At 41.5% G+C, this 20,514-nt stretch overlaps 1 protein-coding gene across 5 annotated transcripts in view; it reads left to right on the top strand.

Annotated features, from left to right (window-relative positions):
- Window positions 1-20,514, top strand: part of LOC134737546 (protein mono-ADP-ribosyltransferase PARP4) — a 116,324-nt gene that overhangs the window by 35,329 nt on the left and 60,481 nt on the right. For all 5 annotated transcript variants that reach the window (XR_010123485.1, XM_063650632.1, XM_063650631.1 and 2 more), the window contains exons 3-12: window positions 369-570; window positions 1,842-1,908; window positions 2,829-2,904; window positions 3,970-4,083; window positions 7,370-7,519; window positions 8,361-8,498; window positions 9,499-9,672; window positions 11,275-11,435; window positions 15,855-15,992; window positions 17,390-17,485. Coding sequence is in view for 4 of the 5 variants with exons in the window: in XM_063650632.1 (XP_063506702.1) it covers window positions 369-570; window positions 1,842-1,908; window positions 2,829-2,904; window positions 3,970-4,083; window positions 7,370-7,519; window positions 8,361-8,498; window positions 9,499-9,672; window positions 11,275-11,435; window positions 15,855-15,992; window positions 17,390-17,485 (1,316 nt within the window). In the remaining variant the exon portion in view is untranslated. The remainder of the gene's footprint in view (window positions 1-368; window positions 571-1,841; window positions 1,909-2,828; window positions 2,905-3,969; window positions 4,084-7,369; window positions 7,520-8,360; window positions 8,499-9,498; window positions 9,673-11,274; window positions 11,436-15,854; window positions 15,993-17,389; window positions 17,486-20,514) is intronic.

The raw sequence follows: 20,514 nt of genomic DNA, 5'->3' as shown, positions 1-20,514 counted from the left end.
TAAAATAAATAATGAATAACCTGTGAACCTCCGTTTCCACTACTAAGAAAATAGTTGAACAAGTGCAGAAAGATGTGTACATGAGGATAGTCATCACAGCATTGTTTACAATAATGAAAATTTAGAAATAACCTCTAGGGTTAATCAATTATGGTGCATTCATATCCATATCCTTTAAAAACAGTTGATTTTTAAAATGTTTATGTAACTAGAAACTGATAATTTATAGAGGTTTTTAGAAATTTGAGGAAGATTATCACAAACTACCTTAAAACAATACTTTTTAAGGGTGAAAATTACAGATACAAATAACTTATTTAAATGTTGTTTTTCCTGATGCGTAATGGATTGACTCTTTTTTTCCTTAGTGCACACATATAATCTTAGATAATGCTGATGTTCTGAGTCAGTACCAACTGAATTCTATCCAAAAGAACCACGTTCATATTGCAAACCCAGATTTTATATGGGAATCTATCAGAGAAAAGAGACTCTTGGATGTAAAGAATTATGATCCTTATAAGCCCCTGTACATCACACCACCTCCTGATCAGAAGCCGAGCAGTCCTGGTAGGTATTTCATAGCAAGCATTTAATGTATCATAGGTGCCACAGTACACACTTGGGTTTGTCAAAGATATCATAGAGAATTGTCCAGAAATACTAAAAAAAAATTAGACTTCTTATTACCTCAGAAAATGGACAGAAAAATAACAAAGGACAAAAGACTACTTTAGCAATAGAAACAGATTTCTTGATATCTAGCCTAGTAGGGTCAGATTTAAAATGGCCACAAAACACTGATCATCTCAGAAAACCTGATTGTGATTTTAACTAGGGGGAGGGGAAAGCTTTTGTGTTAAACAGTGATTACTACAACCTAATGATTGGAAATTTGATGACCAGCATTTTGCTGAAGAAATTCTTTCCAAACAAAAGATTGTCTCCCCAAAAGAAACGTATTTTCTTTATAAGCCAAGATTTTATTTTGGAAACTGGCCAAGAAGAAAGCCTTTGGATATGAAAAATGCACTTTTCCTGAGTCATATCAAAAATCGCACAGTTCTGATAAATACTAACTTACAGTAAGCACATGGTATGTGTTAGATACCGTAATGACTTGGCAGGGTGGAGCCTCCTTAGACAATAGTCCAGAAATGCTGCTGCAGTCCCAGCACATGTCCCAGCAAATGATAGTTACAACAGAAATAGACAAAATAGTAGACTCATTTCACATTGAAAACATACTGTATGACAGCCAGCATAATTTATTCAGATTCCAAATTACTACAAATACACTGATGATCCTTGGAATCTTGACAGTATAATTAAAACTGGAAAGAAGTCCTCACATTGAGTTATTCCTATATATCACAGTGCTCTAGATAGTGTTACTGTTTCTCTGTACAGAAAGTATGAAGCAAAAGCTCACGTAGAGCTCTTGACTTTCCCTCCTCTAAGCTAGAACATCTCCAGCTCCTTTGCTCGTGATGTGCCGACTCTAAGGAACTCATTCTGATCCTGTGCGCTTTGTGCTCTTCAAGAGGAAAGTGCCAATTGAAAATTGTATGGCTATCAATGAGTTTCAAATAATAACAGATGAGAATTCTCCTGATATGCCTATTAAAATAGAATTAGAGTATGTTCTCACTGTCTCATAAGGTTATACCTTCCTCTTATAATATTATACCTTCCTCTTTTCCCACTGGGAAATTTTGATCCCCAAAATTATAACTAATTTAAGGATATATTTATAAATCTTAACAATTCCAGCACTTAGGTTAACTAATTATAATAAGTCTTTGGGCAGTAAACAAGTGTGCTGTTTGCTTTAATTCTAGAAGTGAAAACAGAAGGTCTATGCCCGGACAGTGCCACAGAGCAGGAAGACACTGTGGAACTCACTGAGTAATTCACTTCTTTCTGATTCCTGGGACTCTACAGAGTTTGTAAAATCTTGCGTAAACCTCAAGCACAGTATTAAAATTCTATTTGTAGACTTTTTCTTATTTTAATTTATTTTGTGTATCTAACTCTTAAGTGATTTTTTATTTGAGTCTTTTTCTTCAACTAGTATAGTGATCATTATTTTAAATTCTCAGTATTAAATGAGATTGGGTGCAATTATTAAATTGATGTTTAAAAAGAAAACCAGTGGGTTTTTTTTTATTCTTTAAAAAAAAAAACCTATTTTCATCCTATTACTTTCCTGAGCAGCCTTTAGAGTAAAGACAGTTTGTTAATTTTGCCTGGTATTTTCAAAAATGGAAATAACAACAGCCTTCCTCAAATGGAGTATGGGAGTCTAAAGTTCTATATGGCTTCTTAAAGCATACCCAAAACATCGGGTTAATTAGGCATCGCATTCAATCTTATTTGTTAATAATAGTGTTTAAAGAGAAGAAAATCCAAAATGAAAAGTACAGATTATGAGAAGTCTGACTCCTTTATTTTAGAGAGGAATGGACTGTGGTCTGGAGAGGAGTGACATAGCTTCTAAGAGTCAGATCCAAAGCAAACACAAGTAGCCCATCCCCACAGTGTGTGGCCCACTTCTTTCTGCCTCTCACGTGGAGACCATCTTCCAGTGCAGACGCTACAGTACTGGGTGTCTGAGTTGGAGAATTATGCAGAGGAGGCATCCAGCTCATTTCAAATGATCTTTTAACAATTTCTGGGATAGCTGAGGAGGCCTTTTTGTAAGGAATGTATTTTGTAAGGAATCTATCGTGTTTTGTAAAGATGTACGAGAAAAAATGTATGAAATTCTGTTTAGCCTAAAATCCATTTAATGTTAAAATTTTAATCATACACTGTACAAATTTCAGGTTTGGTACACAGAATGTTGAAATTCCTCATCTTCCTCAAGATTTTGAAGTTGCAAAATATAACACCTTGGAGAAAGTAAGAATCTGATTTCTAGTTAGCAAAAAGAAAAAAACCTGTTTGAATGTCTTCTGGGTGTTTTTCCTATTCGATCATTTTCTCATTGTTTTGAAAAATTATGCATATCCTGAATATCATATATTCCTTAAAATATGAGTTAATTTTATTTATATATTTATTTTTGTGGAGACAGAATCTCACTATTTTGCTGGTCTCGAACTCCTGGGCTCAAGCCATCCTCCCTCTTTAGCCTCCCAAAGTGCTAGGATTACAGGCATGAGCCACTGCACCCAGACCTGATATTTTAACAGTCAAGAAAATGTTTATGTTTAGAATTTAAAGTTTAAATTTTTAGTATTTGTATTATAAAAGTAATGCATGCTCATAGCAAAAATTTTAAACAGTACAAAATATCAATATGGCATTAAACATAAAAGTGCTCTTCCCTGTTACTAACGGTTTCTTGTATTTGGAAAGGGAAGGTTTGACACTAAGTATTTACACTATGTTGCATTTCCATTCCTTTTGCATTAGAAAGAAAAACAAAATCTTTTTTTTCCCCCACAAATGAAAATCAACACTAGTATCTGGTGTGGCATCACTTGCCTATAGTCCCAGCTACTTAGGGGGCTAAGGCAGGTGGATCTCCTGAGCGCAGGAGTTTGAGGCCACTCTGGGCAATGTGGCAAGACCTGTCTCTAAAATATATATATAGATGTAAATCGACACTAGCCTTCAAAGTGATGTTCCATTTGTATTTTGAGATATGTTAATAAAATGTAACTTGAAAATAACGTTTCCCTCTTTGATAAGGAAAACATGAAAAATGGTATGGTATAAACATACAGATCTATTTATGGGATGGTAAAAATACAGGAGGGAAACATACCAAAATATTAATAGTGATTGTATTGCTCTCATAGGATTTTAGGAGATTTTAATTTTCTCCTTGATACTTTTCTATATTTTCTAAATTATATCTCTAAATGAACATATTTTATAATTATAATCACCATTTTCAAATGGCACATGTAGTTTGATGTTTCCCAAGTGCAGCTTCTGAAAGCACATCCTGTTTTCCAGGTGGGAATGGAGGGAGGCCAGGAAGCTGTGGTTGTAGAGCTGCAGTGTTCGCGGGACTCCAGGGACTGTCCTTTCCTGATATCCTCACACTTCCTCCTGGATGATGGCATGCAGGTAATGCTGCTTATATTGATTCCTATGTGTTTACTGACCTCTGTTCATAACTCGTTTCAATGAATCAGCTGACCTCCCAACCTTTTTCTTCTTACCTGGTGTCTTAGCTCAGGCTGCTATTAATAAATGCAACATGCTGGGGAGCTTAAACAACAGACATTTATTTCTCACAGTGCTAAAGGCTAGAAATCCAAGGTCAAAGTGCCGCAGGGTTGATTTCTTCTGAAGTGAGGCCTCTCTCTCTGGCTTACAGACAGCTGCCTTCTTGCTGTGTCCTCACATGGTCTTCCACCTATGGGCATCTGTGTCCTCATCTCTTCACATGAGGATAGCAGTCATATTGGATCAGGGCCCCACCCCTATGATCTCACTTAATTAATCAGTTACCTCTTGAAAGGCTCTGTCTCCAAACACAGTCCCATTGTTGAGGTCCTGGGAGTTAGGACTTCAGCATATGCATTTTGTAGGGGTACAGTTCAGCCATAACACCTGGTAAATAATTTTGCAAAGGGGAAATGTGTTCTCTTTTGGAGTATGGGAGGTGAGGACCTCACCCCCTGAGTAGATCAGCACAGGGTCCCGCTAGAAGGGAATGTTTATTGGGTGCAGGGTGTATAGCACTTCTGCCCTTGTTCCACTTCACTTATGGGATATTTTCCTAATATTTACACCTCTGAAAGCATTCCACTGATACACTTCATTAAGCACCTGCTGTGTACCAAGCAATCGACTAGGGCTGACACTCAAAGATAAAAATAGCTTCACACCCTGGCATCAGAGATCACTGTCTAGAAAGAAATAACACTCATCATTACAATCCACTGTGACATTTCCAATCCTGAATATATATATGGGGTGTTGACGGCTCAAGGTCACAGAGCCGTGGGAACAACAAAAGAGGCTTTGCAGAGGCCATACCTTTGCCCTAGGTCAGTATCAGGTCAAGAGCACAGTTCCAATCTAAAACAATCATGAAACAAAAATAAATTTAGAATTAATGCCTGAAGTTCAAATAAAATGCTGCAACACCCACCAGGATGCCTTCTCAAGTAGACATTCAGAGTTACAGATCTATCTTTTTTTTTCTTCTTTTTCCCCGAGACAGAGTCTCACTCTGTTGCCCATGCTGGAGTGCAGTGGTGCGATCTCGGCTCACTGCAATCTCTGCCTCCCAGGTTCAAGCGATTCTTGTGCCTCAGCCTCCTGAGTAGCTGGGATTACAGGCATGTGCCACCACGCCTGGCTAATTTTTGTGTTTTTAGTAGAGATGGGGTTTCACCATGTTGGCCAGGCTGGTCTCGAACTCCTGACCTCATGATCTGCTTGCCTTGGCCTCCCAAAGTGCTGGGATTACAGGCATGAGCCACTGCGTCCTGCCTACAGCTCTATCTTGGGCCAGGAAACAGTCACTTCTCCATGAGAGTGGCCCTCACAGAGGCCCACACAGGCTCCAGGAGCTTTTCCCTTTGTTCCCACTCTGAGTGTCAGCTCAGGTACAAGAGAAAGAGACTCACATCAGGTGGATGTGAGATCCACTTGGCTTGGAAGCCCTACCCCACAAGAGCCCATAGCTCTTGTAGCATTGTCTCAAGTTCCAGATGCCCTCAAGGGACATACCCAATTATATGAGTCTGCTCTCTGACAAGCCCAAAGCTTGGGTTTCCCACCATTGAACCCCCAGACTCAATGCAATTTATCAATGAGAGGCCACAATTACATAAGCAATTTTGCCTACTATTACAGCTGACATGCCATCTTTATCAGATTTCCGTGGAAACAGAGCTAGAAAGCGAATCCATGGTCAAATGTGTCCAAGAAGGAGAAGGAGTTTTGTTACCCTTGTACTCTGAAATGCATACTGTATTTTGTGGAGGATTTAGTTGTTTGGGTAAGAAGTAAGTAAAAACGAAGCTGAAAAACATGATAGAATGTGTTATTGTTTTCTTCATTGGGAAAGAAAACTATAGCATCGTTTAGGCCAGGACATCCCTCAGGGTGCCTTCCTCCCTCAGCAAGCCCAAGTCTGTGTATAGCATCCCCTGGGTGAGCCTGGTTTGCTGAGCAGAGAAGCCTGTCCACCTTGATAGCAGTGAGCCTTAGTCCGCTGTTCTGCTGAAGAGGATTTTCCAGCCTGCCCTTCTGCTTAATAAAACCATTTTGATGGGAATCTTCCAAAATTACATTAAACTCTACCTTCTTAAATGGAGTGACTTCAACAGGCACTTCTATTTTCCAAGTTTCAGAGGCATCCTGCGGCCCCCCTATCTAGGAGGGCGGCTTATGGGTATCCTGAGTAGTGTGGCTTTCCAGGGGTCCACACCCCCAAGCCAGGGGCTCAGCCAACACCTACAAGGACACCAGGGCTTTGAGCTGGGGCAGGTTCTCCCAGATTTTCCTGGGGTTAATGTTAGGATCACTGCCCACTACAGGGGCAGGAGTTTCCCGGAAAAGCAGAAAGTGCCACCTCCGTAGGCAGTTTGGGATGAGGGAGGAGCTGGAGCCTTTAACACGTGCATGACCTAATAACTTTCCTGCCTGTCTATTGGCTGTGATTTCATTTTCACTGTGTGCCTGTCTCTAACAGTTCTTCCTTTCTGAAGTATTTTTCTTTTTTCCCCTCCCCTGTTTTTTTTTTCTCATTTCCAAAAAGCTGGAAAACCAGATTTCCAAGCTAATTAGAATGGTTTGTAAGGAGTCTGTAGATTTGGAAGGAAGCTTTGAGTGACTCTCCAGTGAAACAAATGATCTTTTCTGTCTGCTGTGCGTTCTCAAGCCTTTTCCCCTTTACCTCCAGGTTTTAGGCTATTAAGAGTTTAAAATTTTGGTAATTCTGGCCAGGCATGGTGGCTTACGCCTGTAATCCTAGCCCTTCGGGAGGCTGAGGTGGGTGGATTGCTTGAGGTCAGGAGTTATTCAAGCCAGCATGGTTGAAACCCCATCTCTACCAAAAAAATACAAAAAAAATTAGCCAGGTGTGGTGGTGCATGCCTGTGGTCCCAGCTACTCAGGAGGCTGAGGCAGAAGAATCACTTGAACCCAGGAGGTGGAGGTTGCAGTGAGTCGAGATTGTGCTACTGCACTCCAGTCTGGGCGACAGAGCAAGACCCTGTCTCAAAAAAAAAAAAAAAAAAAAAGGAAAAGAAAAAGAATTTAAAATTTAAGTAATTATTTGAAAAAAACTAATTTCTAAGCTTCTTCATGTCAAGGACCTAATGCTTTATTTGTGTTCAATAAAGCTAGATATGTAAATAATGACTGTACTTTTGCTGTTCACCATAATTCACAGACTAGAAGACAGTTTGCTATAAAGAAAACCTCTGAAGATGCAAGTGAATACTATGAAAATTACATTGAAGAACTGAAGAAACAAGGATTTCTACTAAGAGAACATTTCACACCTGAAGCAACCCAATTAGCATCTGAACAATTACAAGCAGTGAGATTGATTTATAATTTTTTTGTTGTTGATTGAATATTTTTAATAGAAATGTTTTCTCTATTACAAATAAAAAACTGGGCCAAGCTTGGTGGCTCATGCCTGTATCCCAGCAGTTTGGGAGGCCAAGGCAGGAGGATCACTTGAGGCCAGGAGTTCAAGACCAGCCTTGGCAACATAGAGAGACCCATTTCTACATAAACTGAAAAACATTAGCCAGGAATGGTGGTGTGCCTGTAGTCTTAGCTACTCATGAGGCTGAGGCAGGAGGACCACTTGAATCCAGCAGTTCGAGGTTACAGTGAGCTATGATCATGCCACTGCACCCCAACCTGGGCAATACAGCAAGACCCTGTCTCAAGTACATAAATAAATAACTGTCAGGAGGGAAGAGGAGGAGTTCAGAAAAGGAAATCTGAACTCATAGAAAGGCATGGAAGTTGAGTGGGGAATGTGTTTTAGAACAAGCCAGGAGATGTATTGCTTATTTCAGCAACAGACCCTCCCAGCTTTTGGGAGATCTCTTTACAACCTACCCATGAGTCAAGGGTCCTTAACCCTGACTTCGTGTGTTGACTACTACTGACAGGCCTAGAGTTTACAGGGTGAAGGAAAAAATAGAACAGGAAGAAAAGGGGGTAGGAGGGAATCAGAGAAGAGAGAATGGAGGAAGACAGAGGGAGGATCCAGTAGAGAAAGGATTTAGTTACCTGGCTGGGGATGACTCTCCTGGGCTCTAATTAATTATTTCTCCTCACACCTCTGTTCGTTGGCCCATGTAAGTTTTACACAAACTCACACATGATGACTTTTTGGTGGCATTTCTATTTTATTGTTGCAGTTACTTTTGGAGGAAGTCATGAATTCAAGCACTCTGAGCCAAGAGGTGAGCGATTTAGTAGAGATGATTTGGGCAGAGGCCCTGGGCCACCTGGAACACATGCTTCTCAAGCCAGTGAACAGGATTAGCCTCAACGATGTAAGTCGGTGTGTCGCTGAAACAGAATGTGAGAAATCTGCCTCCTGGTTGATTGGCATCAGCAATAACACATGTGTTTGCGTGCTGGCCTGACTGCTCTGGAATTCATTCCTAAATGTTCTTTCCTTGTACCCTGAAGAAAGGGACCACTAACAGCACTGAGGAGAAAAGCTTCTGAGAAACCTAGACATCCCTGTCTGTAAAATATCAGCCTCAAGAGCTGATCGAAGGCAGGCTTCTGGTGCTGGCCAATTAGGAGGCCTGATCCTCTGTGCCAAGAGGTTTGCAGGAAGCTGGAGGGATATGGGTGGCCTTGGTCCCCAGTGAGATGCCCTGACTCCAACCCATTTCCTAGTGACTCCACAGTCTCGCACCTTCTGACTCTTAGGAAAGGCAGGCATGCCTCCAGACCACCAGAAAATGTTCTTCCCTTCTTGATTAAGCATAATTGCAATGAAAAGAGCAGACAAAAGAAGATATCCCCAATGGTACAACTTGTGCAACTGCATTGTTGTATTGAAATAATATGGTCAGTTTTCCTCTGTGGAATTAAACTAATTTATCTCAAGGAGAAAATGGCTAACTGGGATAAAGCCCATGAAGTACTTGTGTAATTAGAAACACATTCAGGAGGTTTTTATCCCTGGTCTGATTCTGACAGTTTTCTAAATTTCTCATGTGAAAAGCAAGTCTATCACAGTTGCATTAGTGTTTCTCTCTGTCTGTATACGTATGTAGATGTGTCCACATATGTATAGAAATATAAGACTCTGGTTCTTTCCTCTAGTAAAACTGAGCCCAGTTTTGTAACAATCCTCATGGCATCTTTGCCACAACTGAGATACGTCTCCAGTAAAGATCAGCATTTGCTTTGTGATGGCTGTCCAGTAGAAAATGGGTAGTCTTGATATGTCCAACAATTATTTATATAGTTTTGTGCATGCTCCTTAATTTCTGTATTGAGATTTCATTGTAATAAGCATATACGATCTGTTGAAAGGTGAGCAAGGCAGAGGGGATTCTCCTCCTAGTAAAGGCAGCACTGAAAAATGGAGAAACAGCAGAGCAATTGCAAAAGATGATGACAGAGTTTTACAGACTGATACCTCACAAAGGCACAACGCCCAAAGAAGTGAACCTGGGACTATTGGCTAAGAAAGCAGACCTCTGCCAGGTAACCTCTGAAATATAGAATTCAATTTACTATAAAATACGTTGAGGGTGGGGGTCTTTAGAAATCTGATGAATAAAATAACACTGAATCATGAAATTGTCTCCAGAGTTGTGCTAGAAAATAAATTGTTGAACCATTTTAGAAAGCCCTGGATCCTTATGAAAGTTAAACCATATTTTCAAATGTGAATATGTTGGCACAGTGACATAAATGCAGAAATAGTTTTAAAATTGCTGTCTTGTAAAATAGCTTTTCAGACCCTGGAATGAGTTCGGATCCTCTCTGCAGAAGAAATGGGAAACTGCAACTAACTTTAACAATGAGGACATTTACGATCTCAGACAATAAGAAGTCCAGCTGTGGGCTGCCTGCTGGCCTAGGTCACCCCGAGACTCAGTGTGTCAGTGTTATCATCAGGGTCCCAGCCTCCTTCCGTCCCTCTGTACTTCCTGTAGAGTGACAGCTCTGCTCTTAGCCTGGCTTCCTCGTGATCTGCAGATGGCTGCAGTAGTTCATAGCATCCCATCTGTAATAGTTCTTTGTGTGTCATGTAGCGGAAGCCCCTGGCAGACTCATATTTCTCTGGTCAGAATGAAGTCGTGCACAATCTCTCAAACCAGTCGCTGGTGAGGAGATTGCAGCCACTGTGGCTGCTCAGAAATGGGCCATCTCCTCTGAGCTGCCAGGAGAGAAGCAGGCTTAGTGAGTAGAGGAAGGCAGCCACGGCAGCCAACCCTGCCTTAGACAAGGCTGAAGTCACTCTCTTGGTCCGCGTTGCCTCATCTGTGCATGCAGGGATTTGGCCAAGATCAGAGATTCGTGTCCTAGACTTCAGAGGAGTTTATAGATGTGAAATTTTGCATGTTTGGGAAATAATCGCTTTCAACAGATTCCCAGAGGAATCAGTAATCCAAAATAAGGAAAGAACTGGTCAATGAGAAAATATAAGACCCTTCCAAATTCAAAATTCTATGATTTACCTAACATCAAACATAAAGAATCTGTCAGTCGGGTGTGGTGGCTCACTCCTGTAAGCCCAGCACTTTGGGAGGCCAAGGCAGATGGATCACCAGTCAGGAGTTCGAGACCAGCCTGGCCAACATGGTGAAACCCCATCTCTATTAAAAATACAAAAAATTAGCTGGGCATGGTGGCATGCACCTGTAATCCCACTTACTCAGGAGGCTGAGGCAGGAGAATTGCTTGAACCCAGGAGGCAGAGGTTGCAGTGAGTCAAGATCACGCCACTGCACTCCAGCCTGGTCAACAAGAGCAAAACTCCATCTTAAAAAAAAGAAAAAAAATGTCAGTCATCAGTATTGCTAAGAGGGAACATATAGTGCCCATTCAAATACAGTTCTGGAGGCTAAGGTGGGAGGATCTCTTGAACTCAGGAGGTTGAGGCTGCAGTGAGCTATGGTCATGCCACTACATACAGTCCAGCGTGGGTGAGACCAAGACCCGTCTCATAAATAAATAAAGTAAAGCAAGCTTTGGGGGAAAATGGACTTTTCCCATCTTTTTGAGAAAGTGTTAATGTAATATAAATATTAATTTTGATATGTGGTGATTCTGACATCTGTGTATTATTTCCACCTACAGCTAATAAGAGACATGGTTAATGTCTGTGAAACTAATTTGTCCAAACCCAGCCCACCATCCCTGGCCAAATACCAAGCTTTGAGATGCAAAATTGAGCACGTTGAACAGAATGCTGAAGAATTTCTCAGGGTTAGAAAAGAGGTTTTGCAGAATCATCACAGGTAAGCATAAAGGAAATATCTCAGGATCTGTTACAATATAATGCTCTTTGAGACTCCGTTAAAGAGCTGATTACAGTAATTACCTAGATAATTTAATCTTCAGCAACAAGCCACAGTAGCGGTGGTGTGATGACAAATTACTTTCTTCGCTGCTCATAATGGTGCCTGGGGCAGTATTCTGTGCTTGAAATCACCCTCTATTCCACTCCGATTTCAAGGTTACCTAATCTTGTTGAGAGTTAAATTTAATTTAAATCAAAACGTGTTCGAGTTTGTATTTTGTAGGTTATTACAGAGAAAAAGCCACTTAAACTAAGATTTAAACATGCAGGAATATGGGTATGGCGTCTTCTAACGTGGCCTCTCTGTGGCATGAAAAACTGCCCCTGAAAACCTGGAAAACACATTCCTAAATACCAGTTACACTTGTGCTCTCATTCACTGTGAATACCCAGGGTCCTGCGCTGAAGGGCATTCTCCAGTAACAACAAACATGATGGACCACCTGCTCAGATGAGCCCTTGCTGGGTGTCAGCACCCCTGAGGGTCACCGTGGTTGAGTCTGTGCCCAGCTTCTCAGTTTGGAAACCCCATTGCATGCTTGTTCTCGAGCATGGGACTGACTCTTTTGACTTGGTGGTTCATTCCATTGCAGCAGTTCCTCTTGGTCAGCTTGGCACAGCCCTTAGAACGAATGGTGGTGAGTTGTAGCCGCACATACCAGCTTATGAGAGCCAGTTGTCAACATTTAAGAGATTTGGTGAGCTGGTTGTTAAACCATTGGTAGCTTGAAATTGGACACGGGAAGGATTTGCGCCATGGAAATCAGCAAATGCTGCAAATCAGGGCTGTGCGGGGGCGTTGCTGCTGCTGTTTAGAGAGCTGGTTTTCCAGAGCCCCACTAAAACCACACCCAGCCACTCTTACCTTATGGCCTGACTCAGACTCATCTAAAATTATGTTCTGCTTTCCTTGATCATTCTCAAAATCCCTTCCCAAAACCACTTCACATCTACTAAGATGGCTATGATTTCCTTTTTTTTTTTTTTTTTTGAGACGGAGTCTCGCTCTGTCACCCAGGCTGGAGTGCAGTGGCACGATCTCGGCTCACTGCAAGCCTTCGCCTCCTGGGTTCACGCCATTCTCCTGCCTCAGCCTCCCCAGCAGTTGGGACTACAGGCGCACGCCACCACGCCTGGCTAATTTTTGTATTTTTAGTAGAGACGGGGTTTCACTGCTTTAGCCAGGATGGTCTCGATCTCCTGATGTTATGATCTGCCAGCCTTGGCCTCCCAAAGTGCTGGGATTACAGGCGTGAGCCACCACGCCCAGCCATATGATTTCTTTTTAATGTAAAATTATAAGTGTTGGTGAGGATATAGAGAGACTGAAAGCCTCACACATTGCTGATGGGAGGGAAAAATGATGCAGCCTCCGTTAGATGATTCCTTAACAAGTTAAACATATGATTACAATAAGACCCAGCAATTCCACTCCTAGTTCTATACTCAAAGGACTTGAAAGCAAGTACTCAAATAGGTACTTGTATTTGAGTACTTGTATTGAATATTCATAGCAACACTATTCACAACAGCCAAAACGTGGTTAAATAACCCAAATGCTCATCAACAGGGAAGTGGATAAGCAAAACGTGATAAATATATGTAATAGAATATTATTCAGCCATGAAAAAGGAATGAAGCACTGACACATACTACAAACGGGGGAACCTCAAAAATATGCTGAGCGAAAGAAGCCACATATTATACGATTCTGTTTATATGAAATATCTAGAATAGATAAATCCACGGAGACAGCAAATTGCCTAGTGCCATGAGAAGGAGGGTTGGGGACTGACAGCCAAACGGTACGGGGTTTTCTTTTGGGCAAATAAAAATTTTGGAACTAGAGGTGGTGATTACATGACACTTTGAATGTTCTGTACTAAATACTACCAAATTGTACACTTAATGGTTAATTTTATCTTTTTGGAATTTCACTTTAATTTTTAAAAAGTCCGGGCCGGGCATGGTGGCTCATGCCTGTAATTCCAGCACTTTGGGAGGCCGAGGTGGGCAGATCACTTGAGGTCAGGAGTTTGAGACCAGCCTGGGCAACATGGTGAAACTCTATCTTGACTAAAAATACAAAAATTAGCTGGGCATGGTGGCACACGTTTGTGGTCCCAGTTACTCCAGGGGCTGAGGCACAAGAATCACTTGAATCCGGGAGGTGGAGGTTGCAGTGAGCCAGGATTGCGCCACTGCACTCCAGCCTGGGAGACAGAACAGGACTGTGTCTCAAAAATATTCATTCCCACAGGCCTTCTCCATATTTTGTTTTTATATGTAATCAAATTCTTTTGGTTTGACTTTTGACCCTCCCCTGTCTGCTGAGATCTGTACTAAGTAAGAGTCCAGTGACATGGAAGGTGGAATCGGGAGGGCAATAAGCTTTCTCTAGGAAGACAGGAAGAGCCACGTCAAGCCCCAGGAGTGGCAGCGGCAGTTCAGCCTTCCAGGGCTACCTGAGCAAGCCCTTGGCAAGCCACCCCACCCTCTGCGTACAAAAGCAGTCACACAGCTAAAGTGGGCTTCTTCCTAGGGAAGGATCCTGCTGCTGTGAAAAGTTAGATTTTCTTCATTTCATTTCACTAATCATGATTTCTTTATATTACTTTTTTCTAGTTATAAAACTCGTGTTCTTTGCTAAAAGCTTAGAAAATATCTAAAAATATGAAGAAAATATCTAAAAATATGAAGAAAATACAAAATCATTCAAAATATCACCACCCAGAGACAACCTAGATATAATATAACCACTGTTGACATTTGGGTGTAGAACATAACCCAGCCTGAATCACCCCGATGCTGTTCACCCCGGGGGTGTGCTGGTAAGCCAGCTCTGTGAAGGAAAAGTCCTGGTCTGGAATATTTGCTGAGTTCTGGGAAGCAAATACTCCCACCATCGCTAATGTCAAGGTACTGACCTGAGGCCGCTGGACATGGGATTGGGAAGATGTGCCCTTCCTCCCACCACAGCTGCCCTCAGCCATACCCTAGTCTCCCCCAACAACTGCCCCATCTTAGCTACCCACTCAGAGCCAGTGTGGGGTCTCTCTGTCCCTCATCCCCACATAACTGTGTTCTGTCAATTCTGCCTTCAAAGTGTCCTTCATCCCTTGGCTACTTCCATTCACTCTGCCGCCATCTTTAATCCAGATCCTGTTATCCCGTCTACAGTGTCCTTCCAGATGTTCTCCTCCACTCCTGCCCCATCCAACCATAACAACCAGTGAGGTCTTAAAATACACGTTTTATAGTGCCACATTCCAATAAATGTCACCTCCCAAGAGAATACTTTCTTGACAACCCTCTCTCCAAACCTGCTTGGTTTCCTAAACAGCACTTAAAAATAAGGTATTCGATAACTTTTTTTTTTTTTTTTTTTTTTGATGGAGTCTTGCTCTGTCGCCGGGCTGGCCGGGCTGGAGTGCAATGGCGTGATCTTGGCTCACTGCAACCTCTGCCTCCTGGCTTCAAGCGATTCTCCTGCCTCAGCCTCCCGAGTAGCTGGGACTACAGGTGTGCACCACCATGCCCCGCTAATTTTTGTGTTTTTAGTAGGGACGGGGTTTCACCATGTTGGCCAGGATGGTCTCGATCTCCTGACCTCATGATCCGCCCACCACAGCCTCCCAAAGTGCTGGGGTTACAAGGGTGAGACACCATGCCCAGCCGATAACTTTCTTTTCTTTGAGACAGAGTCTCGTTCTGTCGCCCAGGCTGGAGTGCAGTGGCGCGATCTCAGCTCCTTGCAACCTCTACACCACCCCCCCGCCCTGGGTTCAAGTGATTCTCCTGCCTCAGCCTCCTGAGTAGCTGAGACTACAGGTGTGCACCACCACGCCCCGCTAATTTTTGTATTTTTAGGAGAGACGGGGTTTCACCACGTTGCCCAGGCTGGTGTCAAACTTCTGGGCTCAAGTGATCCAACTGCCTTGGCCTCCCAAAGTGCTGGGATTACAGACCTGAGCCACTGTGCCCAGCCAGAAGTTGCATTCTTTTTTGTTGTTGTTGTTGAGAGACATGGTCTTGCTCTGTTGCCCAGAGCAAGAATTATATATTCCATATACTATTGTTTATTTGACAAATTGGGATAATACTATGTATAAAGTTTTGTAATCTACTTTTAAATTTTATATTTTACTGTATACTTTACTACATATCCTCATGTTTGTTAAAGAATTTGATTTTTTTAATACCTACATAATAATTCCAAGATACACTGTGCTGTGACTCATTGAATCAGTTTCCTGATAATGGACATTTGGACTCTTTTGGGATTTCTTCTGCTATAATGACTTTTTGTTTTGTTTCCAATTATGTAATCTAAAGGCTTTTCTTCTAATTCTTACAGTAAGAGCCCAGTGGATGTCTTGCAGATATTTAGAGTTGGCAGAGTGAATGAAACCACAGAGTTTTTGAGCAAACTTGGCAATGTGAGGCCCTTGTTGCATGGTTCTCCTGTACGAAACATCGTGGGAATCTTGTGTCGGTAAGAATAGCCATCTTTATTTTTCAAAAATTTCAGGCTCACAAATGTGAAGTGTTTTACTTCTTTTTTTCCTGCTTTTTTCTATATTATGTGGGTCTTTTCAGTTAAAATCAGCTAGCTTACTGCATTCTGGAGAAAATTACACACTTTATAATTAAGTGTGTAATTTAAATTACATATTTATGGCTGGGCATGGTGAGTCACACCTGTAATCCTAGCACTTTGGGAGGCTGAGGCAAAAGGATCACTTAAGGCTGGGAGTTCAAGACCAGCCTGGAAAACCTAGCAAGATCTCATCTCTATTTTGAAAAATTATGTATTATTTTTAAAATGTGTACATAGGTATGAATTGCTTCTTGAAGACTGTATCGTATGAAGAAAAGTGATTCTATATTCATGACTCTTCCATGTGTATCTAATCTAGGGATAGCCCAATATTTAGAGTCCAGAAATTAGAGTGCACACCAGACAACATGAGTTGTTTATTTGAAACATAACTCTAAGATTCTGTTTGCTTTGAATTACTACTTAATATTAGGGCTGAAACTGAAGTCACAGGAGCAGGAGAAAATATTATTAAATGTAGATCCATTAATTACTCAGAAGAAACTTAAAAAGAAACATACAAGATCCACCTGGGGAAAAGAAAGAAAAAACAAAAAACCATTAAACTACTACTGAGGAACCCAAAAGACAACTTGCATGAATCAGAAGGATGCCAGTTTTTCTTGGATTAGTCTATAGATTTAGTACAATCATGATAAAATTACCAATAAGTTTTTTTAAGTGAAAAGCTGATTCTACAACACAAATTTTTTTTAAATTTTGAAATTACCAGAATAATTCTGGAAAAGAAGCATAATGAGGGTGACATTAATATTAAACACAAATGAACTCAAAAACACAGAAGATTTAGGATATAAGTAGATCTTATCTTTGTGGAAGAAAGACAAGTTCTTCAATACTGTCTATAGAGATAAATGGGTAACCACAAGGAAAAAATATAAAGTTGGACCCTTACCTAATTTCTCATACTTTAACTCCAGACAGAGCAAATATTTAAATATTTAAAATAAAACCATAAAAGTATCCTAAATGAAAAATGGGAGAATCTTCTCAAAATAATCTTTAAGTAGGGATGAGCTTTCTAAGTAGGACCAAAACCCAAAAGCTATTTTACAAAATTCATTCAATCTCCTAATGTGAAATTCAAACAATAGATGTTTATATAATAAAAGGCAGAAATTTCCCTTGTATTTCAGAAACAACCATGGCTTCACCCTGATTGCAGAGTTCTCTGAATGCCAGAAGTTCAGTAGGAACCTGCCAAAATTCTGAGCAAGGGAGAGATGTAGTCAGTGTTGGGCTTACACCTTATCCTGCCCTTCTCTTTTCAGAGGGTTGCTTTTACCCAAAGTAGTGGAAGATCATGGTGTACAAAGAACAGACGTCGGAAACCTTGGAAGTGGGATTTATTTCAGTGATTCGCTCAGGTATGTTCGATCCTTAATCACAGAATCATTACGGAGTACTTGCTGTGTGTTTTCTTCTGTCTTTCCTTGGTGAGGGAGTTTCTCAACCAAAACACAGATTTATCTATTACATATGACCTCAATATGCCTGGAATATTATTTCATCTTCAGCATCCTTGATAATGTTTAAATCTGCCCTTATGCCAGACATGGTGGCTCATGCCTGTACTCCCAGCTCTTTGGGAGGCCAGGGCAGGAGGATCACTTGAGCCCAGGAGTTTAAGACCAGCCTATGCCACATAGCAAGACCCTATCTCTACAAAAAAATTAAAAAATTAGCTGTGCATGGTGGCGCTAATAGAACCTATAGTTCTAGCTACTGGGGAGGCTGAGGCAGGAGGATCACTTTGAGTCCAGGAATTCAAGGCTGGAGTGAGCTATGATTATGTCACTGCAGTCCAGTGTGGGCAACACAGTGAGAAGAACCCCATGTACATCATCTGCCAACCTCATAATTGGTATTGTAACATAATTTAATGCAAGGAAACAGACTCAGGGAGGTCAGGGAACTTGCCTAAGGTTGCAGAGCTAATTAAAGGATGGAGACTGAGTTCAGGCCCAGGACAAAGGATAATGATCCAAGATATTTAAAGAGTTCCTACAAATCAATAAGGAAAAGATAAGCAACCCTATAAGCAGATGTGCAAAAGACTTAAATAGAAACCTAATAGCAAAGAAAACGAGCTGGGGCCAGGCGCAGTGGCTCATGCCTGTAATCCCAGCACTTTGGGAGGCCAAGGCAGGTAGATCACTTGAGGCCAGGAGTTCGAGACCAGCCTGGCCAATGTGGCGAAACCCCATCTCTAATAAAAGTACAAAAATTAGCTGTGTGTGGTGGTGTGCACCTGTAGTCCCAGCTACTCAAGAGGGTGAGGCAGGAGAATCGCTTGAACCCAGGAGGCAGAGATTGCAGTGAGCCGAGATCACACCACTGCACTCCAGCCTGGGTGACAGAGCAAGACTCTGTCTCAAAAAATGAGCTGAGTGCAGTGGCACACTCCTGTAGTCCCAGCTACTCAGGAGTTTGAGGCAGAAAGATTGCTCAAGTCCAGGAGTTTGAGATTAGCCTGGGCAACACAGCAAGACCCCATCTCAAAAAAAAGCTTTTTAAAATTAGCCAGGCATTGTGTCACACACCTGTAATCCAAGCTACTCAGGAGGCTGAGGCAGGAGGATTGCTTGAGCCCAGCAGTCCAAGGCCACAGTGAGGTATGACTGAACCACTACAGCCAGCTTGGGAGACAAAGCAAGACCCAATCTCTTAAAAAAAAAGAAAAGAAAAAAAGAGAGAGCACTGTAATAACAGAACACTGGAAATCGTGCAGATGTCCATCGTCAGTGGAGTGGATCCGTACATTTTGATGGAGTCCTACATGAAGTCCTGTCCTACAGTTTAAACAATTGGACTGTGGCTACACATGTCAAATGGATGAGCCTTAGGACCTTGGTGGATCAAAAGTTATTAGATAATTCTATATACAGGCATACCTTGGAGATAATTGAGGGTTTGGTTCCACACTACTGCAATATAGCAAATACTGCAATAAAGTGAGTCACACACGTTTTTGGTTTCCCAATGAGTACAAAAGGTTTACACTCTATTAAAGTGTGCAATAGCATTGTGTTTAAAAAAAAACAATGTACATACCTTAATTTTAAGGTATGTACTTTATTACTAAAAATCCTAACGATCATCTAAGACTTCAGTGAGCCATTGTCTTTTTGCTGGTGGAAGGTCTTGTGTCAATGTCTATGGCTGCTGACTGATGAGGGTGGTGCTTGCTGAAAGTTGAGGTGGCTGTGGCAATTTCTTAAAATACGACAACAGTGAAGTTTGCCTCAGCAATTGACTCTTCCTTTCATGAAAGGTTTATCTGCAGTATGAGATGCTATTTGATAGCATTTACCTACAGTAGAACTTCCTTGAAAATTAGAGTCCGTTATCTCAAACACTGCTGCTGCTTTATCCACTAAGTTTATGTGATATTCAAAATCCTTTGTTGTCAGTTCAACAATATTCACAACATCTTCACCAGGAATGGATTCCATCTCAAGAAACCACTTTCTTCACTCATTCATAAGAAGCAACTCCTCATTCATTCAAGTTCGATCATGAGATTGCTGCAATTCAGTCCCATCTTCAGGCTCCAATTCTAATTCTAGTTCTCCTGCTGCTTCTGCCACATCTACAGTGACTTCCTTCACTGAAGTTTGAACCCCTCAAAGTCACCCAAGATAGTTAGAGTAAACTTCTTTCAAACCCCTATTAATACTCATATGCTGACCTCCTCCCATAATTCATCAAATGCTCTTAAGGACAAGGAGAATAGTGAATCCTTTCTGGAAGATTTTCAATTTACTTTGTCCAGATCCATCAGAGGAATCACTGTCTATGGCAGCTATAGCCTTACAAAATGTATTTTTTTCTTTTTAGAGTTGGGGTCTTGCTCCATTATTGCCCAGGTGAGAGTACGGTAAGATGCAACCATAGCCATAGCTCCCTGGAACCTCAAACTGCTGGACTCAAGTGATCATCCCACCTCAGACTCCTGGGATTACAGGCATACCTGGCCAAAATGTATTTCTTTCTTTCTTTTTTTTTTTTTGAGATGGAGTTTGCTCTTGCTGCCCAGGCTGGAGTGCAATGGTGTGATCTTGGCTCACTGCAACCTCCGCCTCCTGGGTTCAAGCGATTCTTCTGTCTCAACCTCCTGAGTAGCTGGGATTACAGGCACATGCCACCATGCCTGGCTAATTTCTGTATTTGTAGTAGAGATGGGGTTTCATCATATTGGGCAGGCTGGTCTCGAACTCCTGACCTCGGGTGATCTGCCTGCCTTGGCCTCCCAAAGTGCTGGGATTATAGGCGTGAGCCACCGTGCCCAGCCCAAAATGTGTTTCTTAAATAATAAGACTTCAAAGCTGAAATTACTTCTTGATCCATGGCTGCAGAATGGAAGTTGTGTTAGCAGGCATGAAAACAACAAACT

The sequence above is a fragment of the Pongo pygmaeus genome, chromosome 14 (assembly GCF_028885625.2).
Source record: "Pongo pygmaeus isolate AG05252 chromosome 14, NHGRI_mPonPyg2-v2.0_pri, whole genome shotgun sequence".
NCBI classification, from domain to species: domain Eukaryota; kingdom Metazoa; phylum Chordata; class Mammalia; order Primates; family Hominidae; genus Pongo; species Pongo pygmaeus.
The sequence above is the reverse complement of the archived record's forward strand: the minus strand, read 5'-3'. Positions and strand labels throughout refer to the sequence as shown.